The sequence below is a fragment of the Adelges cooleyi genome, unplaced genomic scaffold, assembly GCF_023614345.1.
Source record: "Adelges cooleyi isolate 19-005CV unplaced genomic scaffold, UGA_ACOO_1.1 ACOO_flye_CR_arks_rails_tigmint_CR_PRNA_21, whole genome shotgun sequence".
NCBI lineage: Eukaryota > Metazoa > Arthropoda > Insecta > Hemiptera > Adelgidae > Adelges > Adelges cooleyi.
In genome coordinates, this window is record NW_026095871.1 from 58,491 (window position 1) to 86,128 (window position 27,638).

At 27.4% G+C, this 27,638-nt stretch overlaps 2 protein-coding genes across 3 annotated transcripts in view; both read left to right on the forward strand.

The window, feature by feature from the left end:
- Positions 1-16,604, forward strand: part of LOC126834183 (uncharacterized) — a 34,382-nt gene extending 17,778 nt beyond the window's left edge. Inside the window, exons 6-21 of the mRNA XM_050565934.1 lie at positions 11,077-11,106; positions 11,190-11,243; positions 11,416-11,466; positions 11,729-11,749; positions 12,229-12,282; positions 12,733-12,810; positions 13,675-13,866; positions 13,960-13,989; positions 14,071-14,103; positions 14,165-14,215; positions 14,295-14,324; positions 14,408-14,470; positions 14,631-14,681; positions 15,012-15,032; positions 15,470-15,559; positions 16,250-16,604. Of these exons, the coding sequence (XP_050421891.1) occupies positions 11,077-11,106; positions 11,190-11,243; positions 11,416-11,466; positions 11,729-11,749; positions 12,229-12,282; positions 12,733-12,810; positions 13,675-13,866; positions 13,960-13,989; positions 14,071-14,103; positions 14,165-14,215; positions 14,295-14,324; positions 14,408-14,470; positions 14,631-14,681; positions 15,012-15,032; positions 15,470-15,559; positions 16,250-16,428 (1,028 nt within the window). The 3' untranslated portion in view covers positions 16,429-16,604. The remainder of the gene's footprint in view (positions 1-11,076; positions 11,107-11,189; positions 11,244-11,415; positions 11,467-11,728; positions 11,750-12,228; positions 12,283-12,732; positions 12,811-13,674; positions 13,867-13,959; positions 13,990-14,070; positions 14,104-14,164; positions 14,216-14,294; positions 14,325-14,407; positions 14,471-14,630; positions 14,682-15,011; positions 15,033-15,469; positions 15,560-16,249) is intronic.
- LOC126834185 (uncharacterized) lies at positions 1,189-6,399 on the forward strand. Of its 2 annotated transcripts, XM_050565936.1 has the most exons (13): positions 1,189-1,301; positions 1,455-1,551; positions 2,882-2,948; positions 3,036-3,065; positions 3,417-3,449; positions 3,518-3,568; positions 3,688-3,717; positions 3,801-3,848; positions 3,962-4,012; positions 4,105-4,125; positions 4,811-4,861; positions 5,127-5,225; positions 6,167-6,399. In XM_050565936.1, the coding sequence occupies exons 3-13, from the start codon at positions 2,888-2,890 to the stop codon at positions 6,367-6,369; spliced, it is 678 nt and encodes a 225-aa protein (XP_050421893.1). In that variant the 5' UTR covers positions 1,189-1,301; positions 1,455-1,551; positions 2,882-2,887; the 3' UTR covers positions 6,370-6,399. The 2 variants fall into 2 exon arrangements, with proteins under 2 accessions (XP_050421893.1, XP_050421894.1); XM_050565937.1 differs by lacking the exons at positions 1,189-1,301; positions 1,455-1,551 and having other exon boundaries at positions 2,834-2,948.
- Positions 16,605-27,638: the final 11,034 nt, after the last annotated feature.

Sequence of the window (27,638 nt, forward strand, 5' to 3'; positions counted from 1 at the left end):
GTTTAATTATAGCAAATTAAGTCATTTTGCAATGTGGATCTGAAAAAGTACTTTTACATTTTTTTTGTGTCGGTTAATCTTTATTCGTACATTATTGGTAAGAATAAACGATTTTTGGTTTTGATAACGGCGCAAAAAATAGGCAAAACAAGTACTTGACCTGTGAAGTAGCATCAGAGATAAACATGTTTACAATTACAACCGACTAAAGAGAAAAAATATTCTATTTGTGAATTGACTGAATAAGTAATAAACACATTTAATGCTATTAGTTGTTAAGAAAGTCTTGGCAGAAGTCAAGGTTAATCATATTTGTCATATTTAATAATTTAAGTACATTAGTAAATAATTACTAGCACGCATGTTATTATGTATTGTAAATACTGAACTGTTAGGTAGATATTTTATTACTTTGTTTGTGATGAGATCATGTCCGGGCGATTTGATGATTGGTATAACCTATCGATTTTGTACTGTACTTCAGTACAGTTACTACAGTAACTACTATTGGAATAGGAGATAATAGGAACTCCTCAATATCCTCAACTTGTTGAAGAGGTGGGGCACTATCTCTTCCTTAGTAAATAGAAAGGTGAAAACACCGCTGACCCAAGTTGGAAACGTTTCATTATACATGCTATAATAACCATATAAAAAAATATATATATATTGTACCTGGAAATTGTAACAAATAGAACAATTATTTTCTTGTACATGTACAAAATATTTTAACCAGAGTCCCAAATTTAGGTTTCCAATTGATAATGCGTTAGGTATTATTTTATACTCTGAATTTTACTTGTACGAAATGTGCTAGTATATTATATAGTATTACTATAGTAAGCGAAAAAGTGTGTAAAAAACACAAAGCTAGTAAACATATTTTTTTAGGTCTTATGTACTTTAATTCGAATCAATATTAAAAATCGTTGACGTATTATGTGTGTAAAATACACAGCTATTTTCATTGTTTTTTAAGGTCTTATTTTTTAAGTTTTGCATCGATGTGAACAACAAATAAGTAATAGACCACACAAAACTCTTCTCCAATTCAATACACGACCACACAAACGGTTTTACAAAATTTCCAAGTAGCACACAGTAATGTGTTGAAAATCAAAATCCATAGCCTAAACTTTCCTTTACACCTTTATAAATTATATATATATATATATATATTTGTGTGTAGGAAGACTTATTCCGATTTTACTGTTTCGGTTGACAAGTCACAAAAAAAATATATAAACAACGGTTATTTTAACATAGCAGTTTACAAAAGTTCTACCAGAATTTCAAAGCTAGTAAGTACTTGATGCATATAAGTTATGTTATATTTATATTTAATTTTTTTAATTTCGTTTTTAGATTTGCAATTTAACCTATCCTAACCTAACCACTTGGATAATTTCATTAATAATATATTACAAACATTTCACCCCGTTTTATTCTTGTAGAATGTCTATTGATTAGAAATCGAACTCAAAATGTGCCCCATTTATCCCAATATTTCAAAAGTTCACATTCGAAATCAGAAAAAGCAAACAAAAATATGTGTATAATATGTTTCAACTTTAAATACAGAACACTATATACACCTTTGTAAAAAAATTTTTTTTAAAGTTTATGAAATATGTACATTTTAGCTTCGGTGTAAAGCGACGAAGGTTTTACTATGATGTGTGGGCTTTTTTTGCGTCTATATACACTGCAACTTTTGTAATACTGGACCAATTCCTTAGAGGAGCAACTCTATTAATCATACATTTGATCTTGTTGGTAATTTTTTTGGGAGGGGGGGGGGTAAAAGTGGAAAAGTTTACTTCTTCACAGTTGAAATTTGTAAAAAACAAAAAAAAAACCATACGAGTTTTTAAGTTAGAAATTTTACTAGTACAGCAGAGTATAGGCATAATGGAATCAAAGCATAGAGGCGACGGAGAGGTCACAGGTCTACAGGAATAATTGTTATAAATAAAAGTGATAAATGTGAATAAAATCATTTTCAAATAAACTGCTTTGATGCTTCTTTGTAAATACAGTACGTTAATTTAATACTTTCTAACTTTGCTTGTTTATACTTTATTTGGTTCGGACAGTACTGGCTTGAGAATACTAACTACTGATTTGAATCGAAGCGTTTATCCGAAAGTTCTTTTATCACTTTCAGATTTAAAAATTCCTGTAAGCCTGTGACCTTCCCGTGCCTACTAATACCCGAGCCCACTAAGCTCCGTCCCCATTATGCCCTGACCCCACTGTACTGGTATTTTTTTTTTTTTTGATAATTTGATTAGCGCTCTATAAATATCATTATTTAAAAAAAAAGTCAAAATAATTGTCAATTAGTATGGACTATTCTTTAGATTTGATACTTTCCAATAAAAACACTTCGTAACCTTCATGTAAAATAACACTAAGCAAAAACCCTTGTGTTATCAATTTAGGAACAAAGTAATAATATTATGAATCATATGTTTTAAACATTGGTGCGAAGCTGAGAAGATCAAACAAATTAAAAAGTTCAATAATTTTTTAATAATCAATTTCATTCCAAATTCATATGGACTATTTTTCACATAGAGTACTCCCGATAAAATTGTAAAAATCCCATCTTTTTTAGGGTGTAAGAATTATGAACTAATAGGAAAATAAGGGTTTTTATATATTTAATAATAAGGTGTGATTTATATTATTTTGACCATTTTATCTGGGAAATATCTCTCAAGTGTGATTTCTTATCTACAGATTAGCTACATCAAGATATCGGTTTACTGATAAAAAAGTTATTATTTTAAAATGAAAACCTCAGTTTCACATCGGAGCCAATAATTAATTGAAGACTATGTCTAAAACAAAAGGCTTTTATGTTTATTTTTTTTAGATAACAATGAAACATTTTTGTGTTTTAATATCATTCGTTGTTGTAAATGTTTTGGCAGATAAACAAGGTAATTATAATTTATTTTATTTTTTACACTGGCCTACTCAAGGTAATTAAAAATCTTAAAATAATTTAATGATTAACTTTTTTGCAGAGGACTATAAGAGGGAGATTGGCTACACAAGTTAGTGATTTTTTTAACATGTATATGTTTTATTGCTGAGAGTCATTTTAAAAATTTGTCCGAAACGTAACGCCGAATGTCACACTCAGCGGTGGCGGAGGAAGGAGGGGGGAGATTAAAAATAAAAGAGATATTGTATTAGAGACAATAGATTAGAGATAATAGATTAAATATAAGATATTATGTATACTAGATTAGAGATAAAATAGAGATAATAGATTAGAGATATGAAAAGTCAATAAGCGCCTATGTATCCGGTTTTGTAGTGTGGATACTCGTTAGTTTTTATAATTCAATTTTAACATTAATTTTACATATTTGCATATATTTATTTTAATTTGTTTATTACAGATAGACAAATCGAGCGGGTGCCATTTCCTGATGGTAATCAGTATACACTTATTGTAATAACTTATTTGTTAGCTTCACCCATTATTTGTTTGTTTTTCTAGAACAGTTACAAATTGTAATTCGAAAAATAGTTTGTGGAAAGGCGCCGATGAGTAATTATAATTAAAAAAAAATAATAAAATTGATATTAGAAAAGAGTATTTAAAAGTGTTTCACAAAATTCAACATTAAATTACATACCTCTAATACATTTATGTTATGCAAATTTTAGCGATTTTGGCTTATATGTTTGCTGCTCCAGGTAATAATATTTTTTAGAAGTATGGCTGTGTTTGCACATAGTGGTTTAATATTAAGAATAAAATGTTCTCGTTTAATTTTCAGCAATAGCATTAGAAGGAAACTATCCAAACTACGAAGAAACACTGCAGCGTATTTATTCTTATACATTTATAATAAAAATATATATATGTATTTACATATTTATTTTTACCCTAAAAAAATATGTACATTAAAATGAATGACTTGTTTTTTTTTAATTTTAGAATGCATAGATTCCCAAATTCACTTGCAAGAAATAATATCCAAAGAATTTGGTAAATAGTAAAATTTATAAATACACAATTTCAAAAATGGTAATTATTTATTTCTTATCAAAATCGATGATTATACGATGTTTTTGTTACAGGTGTCTCTGTTCCAGAAAAAAGTAATTAAGCTTTTTCACAGTTAACCCAAAGATTTAGTTGTGCGACTTAATGATTATACATTTTTTGTTATTGCCTTTAAAATGCTATTCTAAATTCGACATATAATAGTCAAATGTGTGCCAATATGTTTAAATTATTTATTTCTAATCAAAATCGATGACTATACGATTTACTGTATTAGTATATAATATTTTTGCTACAGGTGCCTCTGTTGCTGAAGAGAGTAATTACGAATTTATATGTTTATCACAATTAACCCAAAGAATTAATTGTGGGACTTAATGATTACTTATACATTTTTTGTGACTTCATTTAAAACAAACTAAATATAAAAGTACTAAAAATAGAAGAATAATGTATTATGTATTTATTATTCGAATTAAATTGTCAGGAATCTTTTCAATATATTTTGAAAGTTTTTCTCGTTTTTGATTTAACTACCGTGTTGGCGTTTTGATTTTTGACCGTCAATAAAGTCTTACACATGCCGTCCAATAATATATTTTAACAGAACAATCAACATTTACTTGCTGCTATCCGTTTGCTTGCTAAATATCAAGATGATGTTGCCATTTATTATTAAATAATGACGATCATTAAGTTGCATGTTTAATTTTATTTATGCCAATTTTATTATTTGAAACATTTTTGTACCTAACTGAAATCTTAATTTGTTTATACCAGGTCTAGTACGTTCTGCATTAAGAATAGTGGGTTTGGCATTTGATTCGACGGGTAGATATAATAATTATATAACACATAAAAATAAAGCTTATAAAACCGTATAAAATGTGATAACACAAGTGTAGCGTTGATATATGCAAATTAATCAGTGATATATCGTTGCTTATCGACAATGCTAAATATTATCATATTAATAATGAATCATAAGGAAATTTGAACAAAAAATAAAAATGCATAAATGTACTCCATTAATAACACGAGCAATTATATATTTTTTATGTATAATATTTTTGTAATCGACACAGTTATTTATTAGTTTGTACAGATTATGATGACTGTCTGTTGACGGAACTTGAAAATGAGAGAACAAATCTAACTCGTGAGGCTACAAGACAACTTCTCTATTTTGTATCAAGTAAGTATTATATGAAATTGTAATGATTTAGTTTTTGTTAAACGTGTATATGTATGTGTATGTACAGGGTGTAATGTAGAGCTCGGTAGAACTTTACATTACACCCTGTATATATATATACATCTTGTCCCACAAAGATAGAACATAACAACTGAAATAATTTTTTTTTTAAATTAATTTATACTAATTTACTGTACTTAAAGTGTTTTTAATTTTTTTCTTTACTGTTTGTTTTTATCGTTTTTTATAATATCTTCGACCTTTTAAATTATTTTTTTGAAAATCAGTTTCATATGTAACACTATAATCTAAGCTTTCTGAAAAAACTATTTATTTGTGATTTCAAGTAACAGAAAATAAATATTAAATTGAGTTTTAATTTTAAAATACTGGTTTTGTCGTGTTGACCAGAATTTGAGAATTTTTCTAATTTGTTTTTCAGAAAACTGCGAAAATTTTACATTAAATGTGTAAATAAAAATAAAGGACAAAAAACAATTACAGTTATCAAAATAGTTATGTGTAAAAATATTTTTCGTTTTTTCGATTATAATAATACATTTTTACTTCTTTTGTATTTTTCTATACGTTTGTATGGTTATCCCAGTTTGAAATTTATATATTTTATGTCTCAGATATCTGAAAAAAATATTAAAGAAATTCTCATATTTAGGGTAACATGACAAAACCTATTTTTTTTTTATTATATTTTCAATTTAACAACTTTTTTTCTAAAAAAAAAAACAAATCAATTTTTTTTTACATACAAAACTGATTTTTAAAAATTGTTTTTGATGGCCTTTGGTGGATAGTAAAGCAATATACTAAAAATGCTTTATACGACCATGGCCATATAAATTATATGTTATGTCTTACACAAATGTAATAACTAGTAAGTTGAGTTTGGCAAATTTTTAAATAATCCTTTTTTATTTTTTAAGATGGGGAGGATGAAGATTTTAACAGTGATTATAACCGGATGTGTCGGTTGAGGGGTTTGTATAGAAGTATATTATACCCAGATACATTTATAATACTAGCTGAAGTTGTTGATGATAAGTGTCATCTAACTGGTATAGACAACGAAAAAATCATAGTCAATTGCAGGGGGTATGTTATGAAACAAACATCATTAATAGATTAAAACGTATTCACTTGCTTCTCGGTTATTATAATTTAGACCAAGAAACTTACAGTTATTAAAAATTATACAGTACTATTGTTATTATATTTAAATAATTGTTCCAAACCACACTTGTATCAAAATTAACAAATTTATTGTATCTTACAATAAACCGTTTTACTTGCGATTATAAACTCATTTGTTGTTTTTTACCTGTATACTGATTCGTTCTGAATAGTTTTTGAAAAAATTTTTAACCAATAGTCTTTATGGTTTATAGTTGCCTTGTATACGACATTGTTTAATTATAGCAAATTAGGCCATTCTGCAATGCGGAGCTGCAGAGCTTCAGTACCCACCGACCGTTATTATCTCTATTACTTCTGCGAATAACGTTGTAAAACATTTTTCGGCTGAGTCTGCAACCACGAAAGAGCATTTTCATGTCTTTTTAAAGTAGTGAATACAATTAGAGTAGTGGTGGATATATAGATAAAGCTAGTATCTAAGGTGGCCAGTGAACAAATCAAGTTTCTGGCCAATATTTTAGTGTATTCATAATATCTGGCCTAAAACGGTGCATTAGCTCTGGCATATAACCGAAAAAACCGTAACGAAAAGCGTTACCACACGGAGATGGGGTTGGGGTGGAAGATAGGGGTAGGATATAGGGTAGGATATAGAAGTAGGAGATAAGGGTGGGAGATAGGGAGTTGGAGATGTGGGTGAAAATAGGGTTGGGGTTGGGGTTGGGAATTAGCTCTGGCACATAACCGAAGAAAGTGTTACCAAAAAAGCGTTACGCTGTTATCTGATAAGAGATATGCTGTACGAATTGGATTTTTACGAATTTACTGAAACCATGCAACCAAATTTTAACCAAAACTAAAATAAATTCCAAACGTCTTAAGTGTATTTTAACCGTTTATTAGACCAAGTTGGTGTCATACTTGAAAATAACTCTAGTTTAAATCTCTATTATGTGACGTTGAGTTTTTTTTTCCAAATAGGATCATGTTTTTTTTAATTCCATAATATGTAAACAGATTTTAAATAATGGTATCATTACATTTTTTATATTTTGTCAGTCAACTCGTTTGCATGACTTTGCGAAGATTTAAATTTAATATCAATATTTTTCGGTTTTTGCAATTTCTCATTAAAAAAATAATGACCCCAATCGATAACCTTGTCATCGTTACCGTATTTGAATCGCTAATTTATCATAGCTAGTCTTTGGGTTGGAAATATAATAGTACAAAATAATACAGAATAAATACAAAATAGCAGTTATGACTTGAATGATTAAAGTTAAGCTGGACAAACAAATTAAATTCCTTATAGTTAGCGTTATAAAAATGTGTAAACTATAATACAACAACGGTAAATCTTTCTATCATTATGAGGAAAACGGTGAATACCTTTAAAATACAAATTAATATATTTTATAATTTTTTATCGATAAAATATCATAGAAAAAAACATAAAAACCGAACGTCTTGCTGTCGGTGGGTTGGTTAAGCCCGCCGAGTATTGTAAATATGTGTCAACTGGGTATAAAATAAAAAGAAACCAGCTATGTAAACAAAATCGCACAGGCAAGCCTGCTAAATACACCTAGATTTTGTGCCGTGACAATTTTTACGGTAACACTAATATGTTAAAAGAAAAACTGTATGCCCCACGACAGAGATTTGTAAAAAAATTATAAAATTTATTTAATATAAATATAAAATATAATACAAAAGCGCATCAGGCGAGTATAAAAAAACTATAAGAGTTTTAAATATGTTCATATGCATAGCACACAATTAAATTGCGTTTTATGTTATAAAACTGAAAATTGATTTAAACGGAATCCAACAGATGACATTGACATTATGTTAAGACCTAAATGATTTAATAAAAAAAAATCCATCACATTAGGGTCATTGTGTAGCGAGGGCGGAGCTGTAATATCTACATAAGAACATAGAAAGTTAATTTTTTTAAAAATATTCATATTTCGTATAATCTATAGTATACACAAATAACTTGCACAACCGATGCTTCAGTATAGCGTCATTCGTGCTACGATTTCTGATATTCTTTGGGTAAATATAATCAAATTGTTTACAATTGTGTAGAGATTTTTTGTTAAAAAAAACTGACAGTTTTGTGTCTTCAAGTAGCAAAAACTAGTTATTAAGTTATGAACATTTTTGTAGCTAGTGTAAAATTTCAATTTTGTGACTTTTTTGAAATGGCCGATTCAATTGAAGTGCTGTATTTGCTAATAAGCATTAAAATATATTTTTTTTCATTTGCCGTTTTCAATATTCATTAACGTTATTAATATATTATATGTTAGTAACGTGTAAAAATTACACAGATACAATGATTTTTATGTAAACCATGTCTATTATTTGTACAAATGTATGTATTATATTTTATTTTCGTTAAAGTTAAAAATGAATAATTGTTAAATTTTGTTTTGAGTTTTCCCGATTTTGAGGATTAACACTGTAGTAAACGTCACATTTTATACTTATAATAAATGGATGTAACATGATGTAATTGCGTTTTCCAAGAAAATTAGTGTGAATAAATAAACATTTGGTTCAGTGTAATGTCAAAAAAGTTTGTTTAAAATGTTCTTTACATGCATTTTGTTTTTTTCTTAAAAATTTTAACTTAAGTCGCTACATTTTAAATCGTTATAAAATTGTGGGACACTTGTATACACAGAACTCGTCGAACGCGCATTTTGCAGTAATAAGAATATTAGTCATAACACAAATATCAAATTTAAAGACAACGTGTACAAGTCAAATCATACGGTTCATGCAAAAAGGGTCCTTAACGCCATTTCTGGGAAAAAAACTGCAAGAAATTGACTTTTTTTATCACACATGCAAAAAGGGATCTTAATCCAATTCATTTTTATTTTTTATTATTTTGACTCTTTATTTTTTTTTTTCAAATACTCGAGATTGACTCGAGCATATTGTCAACTTTTCAAAATATACGAAATCAGCGAAAAACACAGTTTTCCGGCATTGAAAGAAAAACTGTAGTGCCGAATTTTTGCTTCGTTTAATTTATTATAGATGAGTTCTAACTTTTAACAAATTTTCAACTTAAAGGTCTTAAAATTACGGCTAAAAACCTCAGAAAACAAATAAATACCACCTATGCCACTATACCCCCCCCCCCCCATGGTCCGTCACCACTAAGCCTCGACCCCACTGTACTGACTTTTTAATATTGTAATATTGTAAATATATCTGCTACCATTAAGAATATAATTAATTTTTAATTGAATAAGTCATCAGTGATCAATCATTGCTAATGTGTATTTTCGATAAATATATATATATATATATATATTTCTTATTAATATATTTCTTTATTGTATCTAGGAATTGTAACAAACATTACAGAATATTTTAACCAGTAGTTCAAATTTAGTTTTCAAATTGATAATATACGATAGGTTTTATTTTATATTATACATTTTATTCGTATGAAATACGCTATAATATTACAAAAACGATAAAGTGTGTAAAAAATATCAGTCTAGTAAACATATTTTTTGCGTCTTATTTACTTAAAATTATTAATAATCTAATATTTTTTAATTAAGGTCATAATTATTAAATTTCGTTTCGATGTGAACAACGTATGAGTAATAGCACACAGTATTAAGTTGTAAAATAAAAACCATAGCCTAAACATTTCTTTACACTTGTATAAATAAAATATATTTGAGCGCTTCAATACTTATTCCGATTTTCAAGAACAAGACACAAAACGAATCATTATAAAACGGGTGATTTAAAATACAAGTTCACCAGAGTTCTACCAGAATTTCAAAGCTAGTAAGTACCTATTGCATTTTTATTAAATTTTATTGCTATAAACTATTAACCACTAGGCTCATTTTATTAATAATATAATACAGAAATTGTACACCGTTTTGTATTGATCAGTACCTAAATTTTGGCTCATTTGGCCCAATATTTAAAAAATTTCATTCAAAATCATGAAAATAATCAAAAAAAAATACGTAAATGTTTCAAATTAAAATACGATACACTATGTAATTCTTTGTAAAAAAAAATTAGTTTTTTTAATTTTGTATGTTAATGAGCCCTACACTAGCATTGTAAATAGATTTAGAAGTTATCATTTTAAAACGAAAACCTTCGCATCGGAGCCAATAATTAATCGATGACTATGTCTAATACAAAAGGCTTTTATTTTTAATATTGTTTGCAGATAAAAATGAGACGTTTTTGTTTTTTAATATCATTCGTTGTGGTAGCTGTTTTAGCAGTTGACCTAGGTAATTATTATTTATATATTTTTTACACTGACCCAATCGAGGGAACTAAAAATGTAATAGTTATTTTTTTCGCAGATGATTATATAAGAGAGGCTAAAAAAACCAGTTAGTAATTTTATTTTATCTTAACATTAGTTTTAAATATTTGCATATATTTATTTTAGTATATTTATTACAGATAGATACCTCCGCGTTGCAGATCAGCATGGTATAATATACACTTATTATTAGAATTAATTTAATACCTCAACTCATTATTTGTTTATTCTAGTGAATTTCGAAGCGGTAGTTGAAAATATGGTTCGTGGAGATACACCGATGGGTAATTATAATTATTACAGTATTGAAAAGTGTTAAGTTAGATACATATCTCTTATACATATATGTTATGTAAATTTTAGTGAAACTGTCGCATATGTTTGCTGCACCAGGTAATATTTTTTCCCAAATATATGGACGTGCCTGCGTATAGTTGTTTGATATGAAGTACAAAATGTTCTTTTTAAAATTTCAGCAATTAAAATAGTACCGTTGCAAAGCAATGAAAACTACGAAGAAGAACTGCAGCGTAACTATTCTTATAAATGTTAATTATAGAATCTTTACATGTTTAGATATATATGCATAATTTTTATAAATTTAGATTTATTATGCACTTAAATGTTTATTTTTATCCCAAGAAAATATGTGCACAAATATTGTAAAAATTAATTTTAATTATTTTAATTTTTTTATTTTAGAACGCGTAGATTCCGAAAAAGAATTACAAGCAATAATAACTACTACGTATGGTAAATATAATAATTTATAAATATACAATTTCAAATTAGGTGGTCATTTATTTGTAAGCAAAATAAATGAAAATTTGATATGAGTTCTTAAATCTTAAAGCTATATGTATTCTAACTAAAATTTTTGAAGATTGTTCAAAGTATAATAATTATTTAAACAGCTAATAACTAGTCCAAATGAATGTTTTTTTAGATACTGTTATAGATAAAATATAAAATCGGTTTTTATTTTCTGTATAATTATTTAATATTTTTGTTACAGATATCCCTGTTCGTGAAGAAGGTAATTACGCATTTTTTTGTTAATAGGTAAAATAATATTCTTAACTTGAAATATATTAACCAAATATGTGTCAATAAGTTCATCGATCCCCTATAACTTCATATATAACAAAATAAAGATAAATGAACTAAATACAGAGGAATTATTTATTATGTTTTAATAATTCAAATTATATCATTTGCAATACACTTTGATAGTTTTTCTTGTTTTTTGAAAAATATGTTCAAACCTAGACTAGAACCGTATTAGCGTTTTGAGTTTTAACCGTCGGTCAAGACATATTATACACACCGTCCAATAGCAGAAAGTAAATTTAAATAAAAACCATCTGCTGTCCGTTTGCTTGCTCCATTTTAAGATGGTGTCGCTATTTATTATTAAATAATAAATATTATAAAGTTGCATATTTTAATTTTATATATGCTAATTTTGTTATTTGTAACTAATTTATATCTGAACTCATAATTTGTTTATACAAGGTGTAGTACGTACTGCAATGAGAAAAATGGGTTTGGCACGTAATGTTTCGAGAGGTAGTTATTATAATTATATAAAACATAAAAATAAAGCTTATAAAACTGTATTAATTGTGATATTAAAAATGTACAGTAGATTTATGCAAATGAATTAGTAATATATCGTTGCTTAGCGAGGCAATGCTGAGTATAATGCATACGATATATGTTTTAATTGTAAAAATAAAAATAAATTGTTCAATGGCATATTATTTAAAACAAAATTTACTATAATTTTAAAACATATTGCTTGGGACTTAAAAGTAGTTAGTATTTACATGGCATATACTTGTTTAAGTAATACATAAGTATAGGCAAATTACTTCCTACTAGTTCAACATAAGAACATTTGAACAAAAACTTAATTGTACTACATTAATAACACGAGCAATTATTACATTATTTTTGTATAATATTTTTGTAATCAAGACGGTTTATTATTATATTATACATATTTTTGACTCGTAGACGCAATGTTAAAAATGCAAAAAGAGAGACAAGAACGATTCCGAATACAAATAAATAGAATTATTCTTAGAGAATCAAGTAAGTATTAATTAATTACTTTGATGCGTGAGTTAAAGTGAATATGTTTCAGAGGGATTTATATTTTATTTGTATTGTTCTTCTGCCGGTTAAGTGCTGATAACTTGACATGATCGGCATCAACATTGTTTTTAAAAATCGTTTTTTCAAAGTCCTTTTACTTTGAAAAACGATAAAAATGAAGAGTTAAGAAAAATATTGTGTTATAACCCGTTTAAACTAAAAGAAGCTTTTTAGTGATGTCGTTTTATAGAAATAAGGTATAAATTAATAATTTTCTTTGATATAATCTTATTAATATAACTATTTTGATATTTTAATAATTTGTCTAGTTTATAAAACTAGACACTATGGTTATAAAACACTATGGTTTGCTTTTTAGAGGGGTATTTTATACAAATATTTATATGACTAGTAGATTATGATATATGAGGTGTCCATTCATTTTATCTCCATTTGAAAAATGTATTGACTTAGAGTATAACTAAAAGTAGCTTTTTAGTGATGTCCCTTAATAGAAAAGATATAAATTAATTTTTATGGCATTTTATTGGATAAAAATATAAATACAACTTTTTTGATATTTTAATAATTTTCCTAATTTATATAATTAAAACTATGGATCGTTTTTTAGAGGTGTATTTTATACAATTTTTATTACTAATAGATTATAATACACGAGGTGTCCAGTATATTTCATCTCCATTTGAAAAATGTGACTTAGAGTAACATAGCTGTACCATACGGATCATCTGTATATAGCATTAATCACGTGTAATAGTTATGCCTTATACACTGAATAAATGTGGTAACTAGTAAGTTAAGATTGGCAAATTTTTAAATAAAACTTTTTTATTTTTTAAGCACCAGGCCATGTATATTTCGGAAATGTATACCTAATGTGTCGGTTAAAAGGTGTACTCAGAAGTATATTAGAACCAAATTCTTTTGTAAAAGAAGCTGAAGTTGTTGGAGATCATTGTCGTCTAACTTTTGAAAACGGTATAACAATCACCATCAGTGGCATTAGCAATGACAATACATTAATGGATCCTCGTAACTATTGTTTTATTATTTATTTTATTTTTTAAACTTGCCTACTCGATGGAATTAAAATCTTTAAATAATTTAATGATTAACCTTTTACAGCGGACTATTTAACCTATATTGCCATAGGAAGTTAGTAATTGTATTTTATCAAACAAATTCAACTCTATTTTTAAATATTTGCATATATTTATTTTAATTTATTTACTACAGATAGACAAATCCAGCTGGTGTCATGTCGTGATGGTATAATACACTTATTATTAGAATTTATTTGTTACATCAACTAATTATTTGTTTATTCTAGTGCGTTTGATACCGGTAATAAGACAACTTGTTCGCGGAGATACACCGATGTGTAATTATAGTTATTAAAGTTTTTGAAAGTGTTAGGTTAGGCATATACTTCTAATACATTTATGTTATGCAAATTTTAGTGCAACTGTCGTGTATGTTTGCTGCACCAGGTAATAATTTTTCTCAAATATATGAACGTGTCTGCACATAGTTGTTTGATATTAAGTATAAAATGTTCTCGTTAAAATTTCAGCATTAAAAAGTATTGTATTAGAAAACGACAATGAGACTGGTTACTACGGAAAAATACTGGAGCGTAATTACTCTTATAAATTTAAAATTTTAATCTTTACATGTATAACTTACATACATTCAATTTATTATGTACTTACATATTTATTTTTATTTTAAAAAAAGTTTTACACAAATATGTAAAAAATTATTTAAATGAATTTTTTCTTTTTTTTTAATTTTAGAAATTGCCCAATCTCAAGGGAAATTAGAAAACGCAATTACTGCCTTGTTAGGTAAATATAATAATTTGTAAATATACAATTACAAAAATGATAGTTATCTATTTATAGTCGGTCCGCAGTCGTAGGGGATCCCCTTTTGGGGCTAACCACTAAAGCCAAGGAACATTTGGAAAGTTATCTATTTATAAGCAAAATAAATGAAAATTTGATTTGAGTTTTTAAATCTTAAAGTTATATGTTTTCTTACTAAAAGTTTTGATGATTGTTCGAAGTATAATAATTATTTAAACGGCTTATAACTAGTCTAAATAAATGTAGTTATTGATAAAATAAAAAATTAGTTTTTATTTTCTGCATAATTATTTCGAATGTTTGTTACAGGCGTCGCTGTTCCTGAAGAAGGTAATTACGCATTTATTTGTCAATAGATAAAATACTGTCAAAATGCTTATAGATCCCATATTGCCATTTGCTTTTGTAAAATTAAATATACATTAATTGTTTAAAGGGTGTATTTTACGACTTCATTTATTTATTAGTTAACAGTAGTTAGTATTTACAAGGCATGTACTCTCTGTTCCAGAAAAAAGTAATTATGCCTTTTCACAGTTAACCCAAAGACTTAGTTGTGTGGCTTAATGATTATACATTTTTTGTTACTGCCTTTAAAATACTATTCTAAATTCGAAATATATTAGTCAAATGTGTGCCAATATGTTAAAGTTGTCACCATTTTTAAATGAATTAATGACGATTATTAAGTTGCATATTTTGTTTTTATTTATGCTAATTTTATTATTTGAAACTTTTTTGTAGCTAAACCCATATTTTGTTTTTAGAAGTTGACACGTCTGACCCGTTAAAAATTGAAACTGAGAGAAGAAACCTATTCCGTGATTCTATAAAACTGTTTATCAATGCTGCATTAAGTAAGTATTATATCAAATTGCAATAGTTAAATTTTTGTTATATGTATATAAACGTCTTATTGCCTGTGTTACTTAAACAAAAATACTCTTTTACTTTGGGGCAAGTGAAAATGTTGCAAAGGAATAAATATTTTATTGTTTTTCTGCCAGTTAAGTGCTGATAACTCGACATGGTCGAAATCAACATTGTTTTTAAAAATAATTTTTTTTTAAGTACCCTTACTTTGAAAAACGATAAAAACAAAGAATAAAGAAAAATATTATATTATAACCTGTTCAAACTAAAAGTAGCTTTTTAGTGATGTCGTTTTTTTAGAAAAGGAATAAATGAAGCATTTTATTTGATAAAAAATATAACTTTTATGATATTTTAATAATTTTCCTAGTTTATATAAATAATAAATAATAATAAAATAATAAAAAGTTTATATAATTAAAACTATGGTTTGCTTTTTAAATGTGTATTTTATACAATTTTGATGACTAATAGATTATGATATACGAGGTGTCCAGTATATTTTATCTCCATTTGAAAATGTTCTTTTCTTAGAGTAAAAAGTCTGTACCATACGGATCATCTGTATATAGCATTCATCACGTGTAATAGTTATGCCTTATATACTGAATAAATGTGGTAACTAGTAAGTTAAGATTGGCACATTTTTAAACATACCTTTTTTATTTTTTAAGGACCAGGCCATGAAGACCACAGAGATTATAACCTGATATGTCGGTTAAAAGGTATATACAGAAGTATATTACACCCAGATTCTATTGTAGAAGAAGCTGAAGTTGTTGGTGAAGAGTGTCATCTTAAAGAAATGAACGGTACTGTACACGTAGTCAGTATCATTGGGGAAGCAATTTAAGACCAATAAGAAATACAACATTAATATAGTAAAAAATATTCACTTTCTTCTCAATTATTATAATTTAGGTCAGAAATCTTACAGTTAACTCATTAAAAATTATACAGTCATATTGTTATTATATTTAAATAATTGTTCTTAACTACAATTGTATCCAAATTATAATATGTAATGTATCGTACAATAAATCATTTTACTTACTGATAATAAACTCATTTGATGCTTTTTACCTGTACACAGATTCAATTCGAAGTGGTTTTGAAAATAGTTTTATTTCTTTTAATCGTCCTCTTTAATAGCCTATTATAATCCATTCAAGTCCTAGTCTTCATAGTTGAACAAATAATATACACATTGAATGCTGTTAGTTGTGAAGAAAGTCTTGGCAGCTGTCAAGATTAATTGTATAACTCTTTATTTAATTAATTTAGGAACATTACTAAATAATTGTTATTATGTAATGTATTGCAACTGTTTTTGGAGACACGGACAAGTATTAATAACACGACCTAATCGATTAAAAATATAAACATAATATTAATGAATTTTATCATTAATTATATTATAGATAGCCCACCGAGAAAAATTTCTATGGGCTATCTATAATATGTATAGTCAAAGGTTATATGGTAGTAAATCATTTTGACGAATTATTATAATATTACATTTTTTAATAAAATTCTGAACTCCTCAACGTGTGTAAGACATGTCATAACTAAAGCTTAGTCTCTAGTCATCAAGTTTTCTAAACGTTTTCATGAAGGGACAAATTTCTATTTGGGTACTTTAGAGAACACATTTTTTTCATACAATTGACATTTTCTAGGTAAGTGTTTAGAGAAATAATATACAAAGCTAACGAAACGGTCTAAGTTGGTTTTATCACAAATTCGGCATCCGTTTCGGTTTTAAACGATGCTTTCCTGTCTTTTGGAAATGTCAATAATAATTTTACCGGAAACTTCGGTGTGGATTTCTCTCTCTCTCTCTCTGGAGCGAACTAAAGGACTATCTCAACGTCCCGGTTTTGGCATGAAATAGATTTGAATTTCGATTAACGCCGTCACGCAAAACCCATTGTACCGGGATTTTGGTTTAGGTCCGTACCCTAAAGTTTGTAATTTAACGCCGCATAACCCCGTTAGGTCAGACAACTGCATAATTTCATTTTCACAAAATCCACAAAACTCAATCCGGTTAGAACACATTCAACACAATAGTCTCGATTGTATATGCAGTAAAAAAAGCTACTATTTTTTTTTGCTATTCGAAGATATATATAGTAATATATATTACTTGAGATATTATAAAACGAAACGGTATAGGATTCATATTAAAATCTCTTAGGCTATATAAAGTGTGTATTATACATAAAATAACGAAGTGAGCAACAATTTGGTAAATACACAAAATTTGTTCTAACTACACATAATAATGGGAAAAAAACCTTTTCCCGTGTCGACAACCGAGTGAGGGTTGGAAATATTTGTAATATTTCAGTAATATAAAAACAAATACTACAAGAAGGTGAGATATAATAACTAAGCCCATAGTTATTGTTTCTCATCCCTATAATATAAAAGCTTAGGTATAAGTGCTAGTATTTTATTATTATTATGTAGTTGTCAAAGGAACCGGATTTCGCTTGCACACTTTATCTTATTTGTACATATATTTTACAATCTAGTTTCCAAGTTTATTAATGTATCTGTTATCTATTTTAAGTTATTATCAATTGTTATCTCTATCAATATATTTGAAAATGGACATTTCTCCGTGAAAAGTGTATGTTTCACGTCCGAAAACAGACTTTTACACGGTACTGTAGTGGTTTTATACATTAACCTAACCTAACCGTATATAATACCAGGTAACTGTTGGGACTCGTTCAGTGTCGCGCCAAAATCTACCGTATGGAATTTATTAAAAAATACCTTCTCGCATTGCCGGCGTCTCGCATAGGCAATTCGGCTACTTGTATTACACGCATCTACAAGGCGTTACCTAATATCATGTTAATATCGTTCACGATAATACAATGTAAAATATAATACATATGATATGGTTTATAGTTAGGATTCGTTGAAACCGGTATTAGTACAACAGAACATATTACCGTAGTAACGATGGGGGATTCCTTTCCACTTATCAAGTTAATGTTTATTTTTTTTACTTTTTAATATTAAGAATAAAAAAAATTTGTTTCAACCGAGTTTTAATTTATTTAATACAATCAATATAGATTGAAATAATGTACTATTTGAAAAACATCAAGTTGATAGTTTGCACTTTTCCTTTAACATTAAAATCATATTGATCAACCAAATTTTAACCAAAACTAAAATAATTCCCAAACGTCTTATGTGTATTTTAACCATTTATTAGACCAAGTCGGTGTCGTACTTGAAAATAACTCGAGTTTAAATCTCTATTATGTGACGTTGAGTTTTTTTAGTTAAAAAAACTATTACAGGAAATAAAATTTAAAAAAAAACAAACTGTTTAAATTAATTAAATTTCATTAAAATATGATTGAATATCGAAAATGACTGTCGTAGTTCCTAAAAAGAACAAGAAATAATAAAGGTACCCGAAGGCTAAAATAACTCATTTTTTTATTCTGTCATATTTTAAAGTAATTTAAGTATCTGTACAATCTTGGTTTTTTTAAGTTGCCTAATTAAACACATTTTAAAATTAAATACAGCATATTTCACAATGCCTGTGGCAATATAATCAATACATTACAAATTTCTCGTGGAATTGCTACATTGGGTTGTTTATTTTTCCACCCCCATCCGTCATCTCAAATCTCTTATCAGATAACCGCGTGACAGCGTTTTCATGACACTTTTTACGGTTATTATATCCTCCTCTTAATCAAGGGTACCGTCTCAGTCCCAGATCCTGTTTAAACAGTTAAAATCATGCCCAGAAAGTTTTGAACTTGAATGCTTATACAATACAGCGTGATCCATTTGATGTAATACACTCGTTTTCTTGGAAACTATGGATAATTTGAAAACAATTTGTTTCCTATACTTGTCAGATTTTTACATTCTTCCGTAATTAATAAAAGATGTTTGGATTTAGTTTTTTTCCAAATAGGATCATGTTTCTTTTAATTCCATAACATGTAAATAATTTTTTTAATAACGGTAGCATTATATTTTTTATATTTTGTCAATAAATTCGGGTGCATGATTTTGCGAAGATTTAAATTTAATATCAATATTTTTCAGTTTTGCAACAGTAGCACAGCAATTTCCCATTAAAAAAAATAATGAACCCAACCGATAGCCTTGTCATTGTTACCGTATTTGAACCGCTAATTTATCATAGCTAGTCTTTGGGTTGGAAATATAATAGTACAAAATATTACAGAATAAATACAAAATAGCAGTTATGACTTGAATGATTAAAGTTAAGCTTGGACAAACAAATTAAATCCCTTATAGTTGGCAAAATAAAAATTTGTAAACTGTAATACAACAACGGTAAATCTTTTTATCATTATGAGGAAAACCTATAATACCTATGACGGTAAAATATAAATTTATATATTTTATAATTTTTTATCGATAAAATATCATAGAAAAAAACATAAAAACCGAACGTCTTGCTGTCGGTGGGTTGGTTAATCCCGTTGAGTATTGTAAATATGAGTCAACTAGGTATAAAATAAAAAGTAACCAGCTATGTAAACAAAATCGCACAGACAAGCCTGCTAAGTTCACCACATTTTGTGCCGTGACAATTTGTACGCTAACACTAATATGTTTAAAAAAAAATTGTATATCCCACGACAGGGAATTGTACAAAATTTTTATAATTTAAAAAATTGTTGAAGCTTGGATATATAAAATATAACACAAAAGCGTATCAGGCGAATATAAAAAAACTATCCAAGTTTTAAAAATGTTCATATGCATAGCACACAGTTATATTGTTTTTTATGAAATAAAATAAATCTAAAAATTAATTTAAACGGAATCCAACAAAAGACTTTGACATAATATTAGACCTAAAATATTTTAATGATAAAAAAAAAATACAGCACATTAGGGTCATTGTGTAGCGAGGGCGGAGCTGTAATATCTACATAAGTACATCAAAAATTAAATTTTATAAAAATATTCACATTTCTTAGAATCCATATTATACACATATAACTTGCACAACCGATGCTTTAGTATAGCGTCATTCGTGCTACGGTTTACGGATTCTTTTGGCTAATATAATAATCAAATTGTTTACAATTGTGTAGAGATTTTTTGTTTAAAAAACTGACAGCTTTGTGTCATCAACTATAATTTAATATGATATGCAAAAACAAAACAGATACCAATTGCTTATTTTAATTGAGTAATGGTATTGATTATAGACGCATAAAACTTAAGATGACCAATAAGAAATTATACAAAGACTTATACATATATATGTATATAAAATAGCAAAATCCCTTCAAAAGGGCAGTAAGTTACTCCGCATACTAATCAATAAAGTTGTGTCACATGAGGCATACCGTTGTTGATTTTATTTATTTATTATCTTCCTCATAATTTAAGTTATTTAAGTCTTGGCAATTGAGTAACATTGAGTTCTAGCTAATAAAATATTTGACAGGTGTACATCTAGTGGTAAATATGTGATAATTATTGAATATCCCGGTGGTGTGATCATTGATCATCTGGAGGAGTTTGAATTATAACATTTAGTAAATTCTTCAATAGTATAAACCTTGAAACAAAAATAACTTGATTAATACTAATTAAGTTCGGTGTGGTCGCAGTATTGTTGAGATTATTGGATTTAATACTCATGAATTCATTCTCAAATAAAAATGTTCCTATATAACTCAGCCACATACACTAAAATTTGGCTAACCAAAGAATAACAGATACTTTCCAGAGGCTTTGAAAGCTTAAGATCAAGAACATTAGTAGAGACTAGAGAAATAGAAAAATTATGAATCATAATATAAGTAGCGTCGGGCATATCGAGAAAAAGTCATAATTGGTCATTTCACATTTAGATTTAAAATTTAACTAACTTATTAAATATATATTATTATATTGTACAAATAAATGCAAATGTATTGAAAACAATAACTACAATTAATATAAATATTTCCCGAGGATATGATAACACTCGTGTGAGAAACAAAGAAAAGTGTGTTTATATTTAACATATACATGTATAAAATATATTACCTCTTTATGACAATTCATGAGGTATTTGGGCAGACTTAAAAAGGGTATAAACATTATTTGTGAAATTTCCAAAAAATACAAAGTTATTTGATTTTTCTAATTGCTATTAATTTGTAAATAATATATTTGGTGACTTTTAGTTGGGTACAAGTTTTTTTTCGTTCATAACAGTTATTATCGATAAATAAAGTACAAAACTATATAGTTTAGTCGTGTAATATATATTTTTTTAATACTATAAAGAAAAAATGGCAAATACCTATAAAACAAAAAAGGAGGTATAAAATCGTATACGCTATAAAATTGTTAAAAGTGTATAGTGCAAACATTAGTTCAACGAGTGGTTTTAAAACCAATAATTGTGAAAAAAAATAAATTATATACTCCAAGTTAGGTTAATGCAAATACAAATGTTGAGTACAAGAAATTAGAATCACTGCCAAGACTAGTTATAACTTTATGAAGTTTTTTGTGGCCGGTGTAAAATTTCAATTTTGTGACTTGTGTCGTTTTTTAAATGACCGATTCAATTGAGGTGCTGTATTTACTAATAAGCATTAAAGCGTTTATTTGAAAGTGATTTTACTCAATTTTATCACTTTTATTTATAATAATAATTTATGTAGACCCGTGACCTCACCGTCCTCTCTATGCTTTGATTATATTATGCCTGTACTCTATTATACTAGTCTTCTCGGATAAAATCACTTACAAATTAACGCTTTGATGCTTATTTCTAAATACGGTACCTCATTTTAATACTTTCTAACTTTTCTGGTTTATAGGTACTGTGGTTTGAAAACACTAACTACAGAATTGCATCGAAGCGTTTTTTCGAAAGTGATTTTATCACTTCCAGATTAAAAAATTCCTGTAAGCCTATGACCTCCCCGTCCTCACTATGCTTCGTTTCCACTATGCCCAGACCCCCCACTGTACTCGCTTTCTTAAAATAGTTTAAAATTATTCGTTATAATTTAAAACGTTATGGTTTGATGAACACTTGTATACATAAAAAAAACAAAATTTAAATGGAATGTTCTTTAGATATACTACTATCGTACGTTATCAAACTACAAAAGAAACATAAACCTTTTCCCCTAGATGGGGTGAAATGCTTTTTTTTTTAATTCGCATTTTTAGTTTTAAGATTAAGGTTTTTTACTAATGAAAAACTAAGTAAAAAAATGTCACTTTGAACTTGGTCAATTTGTGAGAATCAATAGTCAACCCAGAATTGAATAATTATAGAAATAAATTGTTATAGACAAACGATCAACCCTAATTGTAAACACTCTAACAATAAAAATACATTTTTAAGAACATTATTATTTAAGGTTCTATGTGTATGACACATGTACTTCTACCATTACAGTATCACATGAAAGAGTTCAATTCAAAAGTGTTGTTATCATATTCAGTGGTGAAAATTCGTATAGATCTATGACCCTATAACGGCTATTAGTATGTTTCGTGCCTCAATCCCACTTTACTTTCGCAATTTGCACTATATTTTTGTACCATTGCCCTCAAATACCATTTTTTACATCACAGGTTGACAGTTTTCTCACATTGAACATACCTACATACCTACATTTTTAGAATTTGTACACAAAGATATTTTAATATATTTTTTTTTTCATTTGGCGTTTTCAAAATTACAATATTATCAACGTTATTCATATATTATTATATGTTAATAACGTGTAAAATTTACATAGGCACAATGATTTTTATGTACACTCTGTCTATAATTTTAGTATTTCCAAGGTATAAAATTATTGCTCAAGATTTGTTTTTTTTTTTTGCATAAGGTACTTTCTAACAGTTTATTCTTAAGAAATATTTTAAATTTTAAAATAATACCTTAACTCTTTACAAATTAACCGGTCAAATAATTGACATGGCCAACATTTATTAAAACCACTTTTTTCTTAGATATTGCCTATACAAAACTCCACAAAAATAGACCGCATGCAATCCCCTTAAAATAATAAAAAGTAGATCATTTAAAGTTAAACTACTAAATGAAAACTAATTTCGAACGGTTAACATCGAGTTTACTTAACTCATCCAACCAACATTTTTCAAATGAAAACAAAAATAAAATTTAAAGGAAATTAAGTTCGTATTAATTGGAAATAACTTGAGTTAGAATCTCTACTATTTGAGGTTGATTTTTTTCGTTTATAAAAAAGTGTAAAATACAAATTTTACTTAACTTTATATAGCTTAAAAAAACTCCTACAGAAAATAAAATAATGAAAGAAATTTAAGTATTTTGATTTCTCAAGTATTTTCACAGTCTTGGTGTCTTTAAGCTGCCTAATTAAACCCATTTCAACATTTAATGCAGCATATTCCACGATGCCTGTGGCAATGTAATCAATTCATAATAAATATCTCTTAGAATTGCTACATTGGGTACTTTATTTTCAGACAATGGTTTCTCTCTAATGTAACAATCACACGGGATTTCTAATGATACTCGCAATAATTTAATCTTTATGTTGAAAATTAATTAATGAAATGGTGATTTTATTTAATAATAAATTCTTGGTGTCGGATAAAACGGTCGGTGTTGTAAAAGGACGCTATTATGTGAAATATAAAAGAAAATCGCATGAAGCGAATGTAATAATGTCGTTTGGAACTTAAGCGATTGGTTTTTTTTTTTTTCATATAAAATTTGTACAGTGAAATGTATTAAATTTGCAACTGTGCACACGGGCTTACATACAGCTACTGTAACAGTAATTTACAAATTTTAATTTAAGTTGTTACATTTAACATTTATGGCTGTGAGAAACGTGTAAACCAATATGAAAAAAATATTTAATTTCAAATGGTCTTTATCAAGTTTTTCGGTTATTGCATGCGTTGACCTTGGGCTAAATGTGAACGTAAAATTACTTTTGGTTCAATTATAATCAGGACTTTTGTTACTTTAATTGAAAATGCGTCATGCATATTTAATATAGTACCTATTATTGAATAAATATACTGGAGTGTAAAAGCAAAGGTACGAAAAAAAGAGTGCGGTTTAAAATTCGATGGCTACACAAAAGTGATTTAAAGCAGTTTTTTATTAAACCTTATGTTCAATTTTTATTATGTTTCCAACAGAATAGTTGACAACGCGTGTAGCAATGTAAATAAGTATTAACATATATCTGTAGGATATTCTACAAGCAATATATATTACAAGAAGAATATTTTTTGTAGTTTTACACTGTGTTATTTATGATTAATGTGTTTTTGCAGAAGACCATACTTAATGCGTCATGCATACTTTATATAGTACAACTAATATAGTGTGCTCGAAAAATCAAAATTTTACTTGAATTTTATCAAGTTATAAGCTTCCATGTATGGTAAATATACCTATCAATTTTGTACTTGATTGCTTTTATAATAAAGCGTGATCTATTCCATGTAAGACACTCGCATTCTTGGAATCTATGAATACTGTGAAAACAATTTGTTTCCTATACTTGTAGACAGATTTTTTTCAATACTTAAAAAAGTTTACCTTCGTCCCTTATTTATAAAAGGTGTATGGATTTTTTTTTTTTCAATAAGGTTTACGTTTTTTTTAATTCCATAATATGTAAACAAATTTTAAATAAAATTTTTTTACATTTTGCTGTAAAGAGAATATTAGTCATTACACAAACATCAAATTTAAAGACAACGTGTACAAGTCATATGATTTGGTTCATGTAAAATGGGTCCTTAACGCCATTTCTAGGAAAAAACAAGTTAATTACGGATTTTTACTGTTATTCTTATCTTATTTACTGTGATTAAACGTTTTATGCTAGAAAGGACCCTATTCAGACATTCCCTGGTCTAGAAAACGGCTTGTTTATTTTCCGATTTATGCATAAAGGGGCCTTATTCCTGGACTTAGGTCCCTTTTCACACGAATGTACTATATTTCCATTGTTGTATCTCGTCTGCTTTATCACTTATCTTTTATTTCGTCTGTCTTATTATCATGAAGTGTATTTCTACTAACAATTGGTGTTTTTTTTGTATTATTATCACTTGACATAAAAAAAATAATATATACTATAATAATATAATGTTATATAATGATATTTGCTATTATTGTTATTTACGTTTTTCATCATGTAAATTAAATTATTTTGACAAGAAATTGACTTTTTTTATCACACACGCAAAAAGGGTAAGGTCCCTTTCGTTTTTTATTTTTTATTATTTCAACTCTTTTTTTTTTTTTTTAAGACTCGAGAATTTCTTAAACTTTATAAAATATACGATATCAGCGAAAAACACAGTTTTCCGGCATTGACAGAAAAACTGTTGTGCCGAATTTTTACATCGTTTAATATATTATAGACACATATGAGTTCTAACTTCTGACAAATTTTCAACTTGCAGGTCTTAAAATTACGGCTAAAAACCTCAGAAAACAAATAAATACCAACTATGCCACTATACCCCGACCCCATCATGGTCTGTCCCCTCTATACCCTAACCCCACTGTACTGACTTTTTAATATTGTTATATTGTAAATATATCTGCTACCGTTTAGAATATAATTAACCATAAGCATCTTAACCTAACCTAACTTCTTCAAGGAAAAATATATGAATCATCAGGAATATGTCTTATAGCACTTTTCTTACAATTCAAATGTTTCTCCTTGATAGGAAACGAGTAAATTAATTTTAAACCAACTAAGCGAAACAATTTAAAAAAGAAACTTTTAAAATCTGAGATTGATACTATTTAAGGTATATGTAATAAACGGTATTTACTCTTGTCCTGTGCTCTTTATGAGTAGGTATATATAATTTGTATAGAGCTGATCTTATGACGACGTCCCGTAGCGTGAACTACTTATAGTCAATTTTATAGTCATTGTTACAAATTACATTGCATAATTAATAAGAAATAAGAAACAGAACTACCTTCAAATTATGGGGTTTTCTGAATAACATAGTTTAGACTACAGCATAATTCTTTATTTTTTTACCGTCTATACTTGAACAATTATTTAAGATTCGGGCAATTATAAAGTTTTTTAGTGTATTAAAAATACAAAACAAGTTCAGCATAGTGTGTTATATTATCAACGTACCGAAACCTGTATATTGGAGAACACATTTTCAACTAAACTATTCATAAATAAATAGCGAAACTTATAAGTTGTTTTGAATCAATAATCTACAAATTGGTTAAAAATACATATTTTAAATGTTTTCGGGTTTATTAATTAAATTTAACTAAGAAGAGTTTATGACATTAATATATATTCCTAATAATTTTTCCGAGACTTATTTTAACTTTTGACACCTTTGTTCAAGTATTGTAATTATTAATGAATTGAGTATATCAACTATATTTTCAAAAGTAAATAGTAAGGCGAAAACCCCGTTGACCTAAGGTGGAGAACATTTCATTATACACGCCATAATAACTCTATAAAATATATATAATATATAGCAATACATTTTTTTATTGTATCTGGGAATTGTAACAAATAGTACAATTATTTTCTTGTACGTGTACAGAATATTTTGACCAGTAGCCCAAATTTAGGTTTTAAATTGATAATATATGTTAGGTTTTATTTTATACTATGAATTTTATTCGTATGAAATACGCTAAATATTACAAAAAACGATAAATAAATAACAATCTTGCAAACATATTTTTTGCGTCTTATTTACTTTAAATTATTAATAATCTAATATATTTCACTTAAGGTCATAATTTTTAAGTTTCGTTTTGATGTGAACAACGTATGAGTAATAGCACACAGTACTGTGTTGTAAAATAAAAAAACATAGCCTAAACATTTCTTTACACCTGTATAAACAAAATATATTTGAGCACTGCAAAACTTATTTCGATTTTCAAGGACAAGCCACAAAACGAATTACTATAAAACGGTTGATTTAACATACAAGTTCGATTGAGTTCTACCAGTTCAATAAAGGCTTTTATTTTTATTATTGTTTGCA